General features: G+C 48.8%; 1 protein-coding gene across 1 annotated transcript in view; it reads right to left on the bottom strand.

Moving 5' to 3' along the window:
• APCDD1L (APC down-regulated 1 like) overlaps positions 1-3,354 on the bottom strand; it is a 58,106-nt gene extending 54,752 nt beyond the window's left edge. Inside the window, exon 1 of the mRNA XM_027086632.1 lies at positions 2,907-3,354. Coding sequence (XP_026942433.1) covers positions 2,907-3,354 — 448 coding nt within the window. The remainder of the gene's footprint in view (positions 1-2,906) is intronic.
• Positions 3,355-3,592: the final 238 nt, after the last annotated feature.

Raw genomic sequence — 3,592 nt, 5'->3', positions numbered from 1 at the left:
GGGTGGATAGGTGGATGGGTGGATGGGTGGATGGATGGATGGATGGATGGGTGGATGGGTGGGTGGATGGATGGATGGATGGATGGATGGATAGATGGATGGGTGGATGGGTGGACGGATGGGTGGATAGTTGGATGGGTGGATGGATTGATGGGTAGAATGACCTACCATTTCAGTTGTCATGATTGTTGTTCTGGGTGGTACCCAAGCTGAATGGTTTGTTGGTTTTATCCTCTCATTTGTTAATTTGTTAGTAATAACTCACTGATACACTAACTCACCCTTGGGTTGCTGGTCCCCATGCTGCGGAGATACATCATAATCCCTGCATTCAACATGTGCTCATTCACCAAAGTTGGGCCATATGTTCCCCCATGAGTAGCCACAGAGCCCAGCATAGTGGGAAGATGCTTCAACTCTTTCCTGAGTGAAGAGCAAGCACTTGTTCTCGCGTCACCAGGCTCGCTTGCCTGGGAAGTTTGTGGTTTGTTTTCTTTTGAAATCTCTGGGTCCCCAGCCCAGCCAGCATCTCTCATTGATGCCAGGGCTGCTCATGGTTGGCACAAAGTTGATTATTTCTCTCCCATTATAACATGAACACTGTTCCTGATATACTTTTTGGAAAATACAAAGTAGAAAGAATAAAAATGACAGTCACTCGGAATCTGACCACACGAGGACAAGCCTGGCTGACGCTGGGATGTATGACTTTCTTCTCCATTTATATTTACATTTTCCAATCTGTGGTCAAATTTAATAATGTGAATGTCTAAATAAACCACTAATTCCCCAATTTCACCTTTTGGCTTAATTTTCCAGCCTTTAAGGAACAGCCAGGTGCAGGGCCACGGGGGCAGGGGAGACAAGAGGACAGAAAGCGAAGTCGTATTAGTCATATTCTTTTTTGGCCTGTGTAGCCCGAGTGTTGGATTTCCTCTTGTTTTATTTTGTTTGAGCCTTTCGACGTGTTAGGTGTCTGTTTGTAAACTTTCCTCTGCTTCCGATTTCAGTCTGGAAGCAGCAGATTGATTTTAAATAGAAATACCTTGAAGGTGGTGTTGTTTGGGGGCTGGAAAATCCATCCACAGGAGTCCCACCACCAACTGCCAAGTGGAAGTTTTATGACTGGTTCACTACATCAATAGAGGAGGCAGTGCGTCGTCTGGGGAGCAGGTGGGCTCCGTTCCAGGGGAGCAGACAGAAATTTGGGGGTGGGGGGAAGCTTACACATGCTCGGGGCACAGCCCAAGCAGAAGAACTTACTTAGTTTTTCTTTCCTTCTTTTCTTTTTTTTTTCAGCTTACAATTAACATTCAGAGTTCAGTCTCCACCCTCCCTCTTGAAATGGAATTTTTATCTTTTGATTCACACTACAAGATAAAATCCCAGTTTATCCAATTGCATGAATAATTGATAAGCTCTTTCCAACTTGCCAGAAGCAACTTAGCAGTCTCGCCTTGCAGCCTGGAACCCCTGGCAATTTCTGGAGTGCCAGCGACAGACCCTTGCACAGTTTCTCCTTGGAGTCCACCGACTTTCTGTCTCAGGGGTGGGATTTATCTCTTGATCCAGATTCGGGAGTTACAGATTAGGGACCTAGGGTTCCAGCGTCGGGGATGCGGGGAGGAGGGGAGGCAACGTCGGTGTCCACTTAGATTTCCTGCAATTGAGTCTGTGACAGGTGTGGATTCCGCTGGGAGCCTCCTGGCTGGCGGCTTCAGAGTTCACGGCATTAATTAACTCTAATCTGTTCCCTGATAGTTTAAACCAGACCCGAGATGTGAAGGTATTTTCTTTCCTAAAATGTAAGGGGCTTAATGAGATAGCAAAGAGGGCCTGTGTCTCGCCTGTTTAATGCACTTGGCTCTCTGGCTGTGTTTATATGATAAAAGCAGTGGGGTGTAATTTATGTGCTTAGCTGGGGTTTATCCTTTTTAAGCAGGTCTGGACGGCTTACCTGTTATATTTGGCTCAAGCCTAGCTTAAAAAAGAATTTATAGAGTGTACTGCAGAATGTCCCAATTCTGCAACACCAAAGGTAAAAGTGACTTGGGGTAATGGTGCAAAATGCCCCTAAGGAAAAGGGTTGACAAGATCGTGTGTCTTCCTCCCCCTCCCACGCTCCAAGCATCTTCCCACTGGCTTTCATGGTGGGTTTGATGGGGCTGAGATTGCCTGTGCCTTGTGGCTGGCGGGGTCTCGGATTGAAACCCGTCGAGAGGAGTCAGCTTCCAGGTCTCTCGGGAGCTGTGTAGTCCTATCTCGCCTCGGGGGAAGTGGGGAAGCGGGGCTTTAAGCGACCACTCTCATTTATCAACCACACCATTCATTCCGTTTTCTCTTTCATTTGCAGAAGGTGGAGAGAAAATGAATCAGAGGCGGTTTTTTTTTTTTTTCCTGGCCTGTTTCCCCAAAGCTCCAGGAAATTAAGAAACATGCCGTTAGTTTTAGCAAACAATTTAAGCAAACTCAAACCAGAGGTCTCACCAAAGGCCTGGGATCTGAATGAGACCCCGTTTGTGGTCCTGGTCCTCCTCATGGATGCTGCCAGAAGTAGAGGAGGAGCCGGTGGGGAAGGAGGGGGAACGGGGGCATCTGCGGGCTGCGACTGACCTCCCTGCAGACCCCCAGGGTCAGTGGGCCTTTCCTTGGAAGCTGGTCCCCGACATGGCACTGGGTGGCCTTCTCCTGCCCCACCTAAACCCATAGGTTCCTGCAGTGTCTCCAGGCTGTGTGGTTTATTGGGAAGTAGAGTGTGTGGCGGGTTTCAACTGTCTGCGCTCTACCAAAAATGTTAATGGGGTGAGCTCTGCCCCAGCGCGGACACAGTGGAACGCAGATCGTATGGGCTGCACCATCACGAGGGTGATTCTGGTGTTTAAGATGCACGTTTTGTTGGGCCACACTGATGGGTCTCCAGGAGCTGTTCTGAGTAAATGAGAAGATGTATGTAAAGCTGCAGTCCCGGTGCTTGGCCCAAAGTGAGCGTCGGGTTGTGATAGCAGCGACGATGACAGGGATGATGGCAATGACGATGACAGTGACGATGACAGTGATGATGGCAATGACGATGACAGTGACGATGACAGTGACGATGGCAATGACGATGACAGTGATGATGGCAGTGACGATGGCAGTGACGATGACAGTGACGATGACAGTGATGATGGCAATGACGATGACAGTGACGATGACAGTGACGATGGCAGTGACGATGGCAGTGACGATGGCAATGACGATGGCAGTGACGATGACAGTGACAATGACAGTGACGATGGCAATGACGATGGCAGAGACGATGGCAATGACGATGGCAATGACGATGACAGTGATGATGACAGTGACGATGACCATGATCAGGAGGAGTCAGGATGTCAGGGGTCAGGGTTCTGGCTCCAGCCCAGCCAAACCACTCACCACCACAGTGACCTCGGCACATCCCTGTTTACCTCTGCACTCACGTTGTTTGTCCATAAAACATCCAAAATGCATTGGAGGGAGGTGAGAAGTGAGCTTGAGAAACTGACACCCCACAGCTTCTGGCTTCCAGGGGTGTAGCTTTCTTTCCTCTCTCTCTCTCTCTCTCTTTTTT

Source organism: Aethalodelphis obliquidens, unplaced genomic scaffold (genome assembly GCF_003676395.1).
Source record: "Aethalodelphis obliquidens isolate GAN/ISIS:26980383/991018 unplaced genomic scaffold, ASM367639v1 scaffold57, whole genome shotgun sequence".
NCBI classification, from domain to species: Eukaryota; Metazoa; Chordata; class Mammalia; order Artiodactyla; family Delphinidae; genus Aethalodelphis; species Aethalodelphis obliquidens.
Note: the sequence above shows the minus strand (reverse complement) of the source record. Positions and strands in the feature narration are given on the sequence as shown.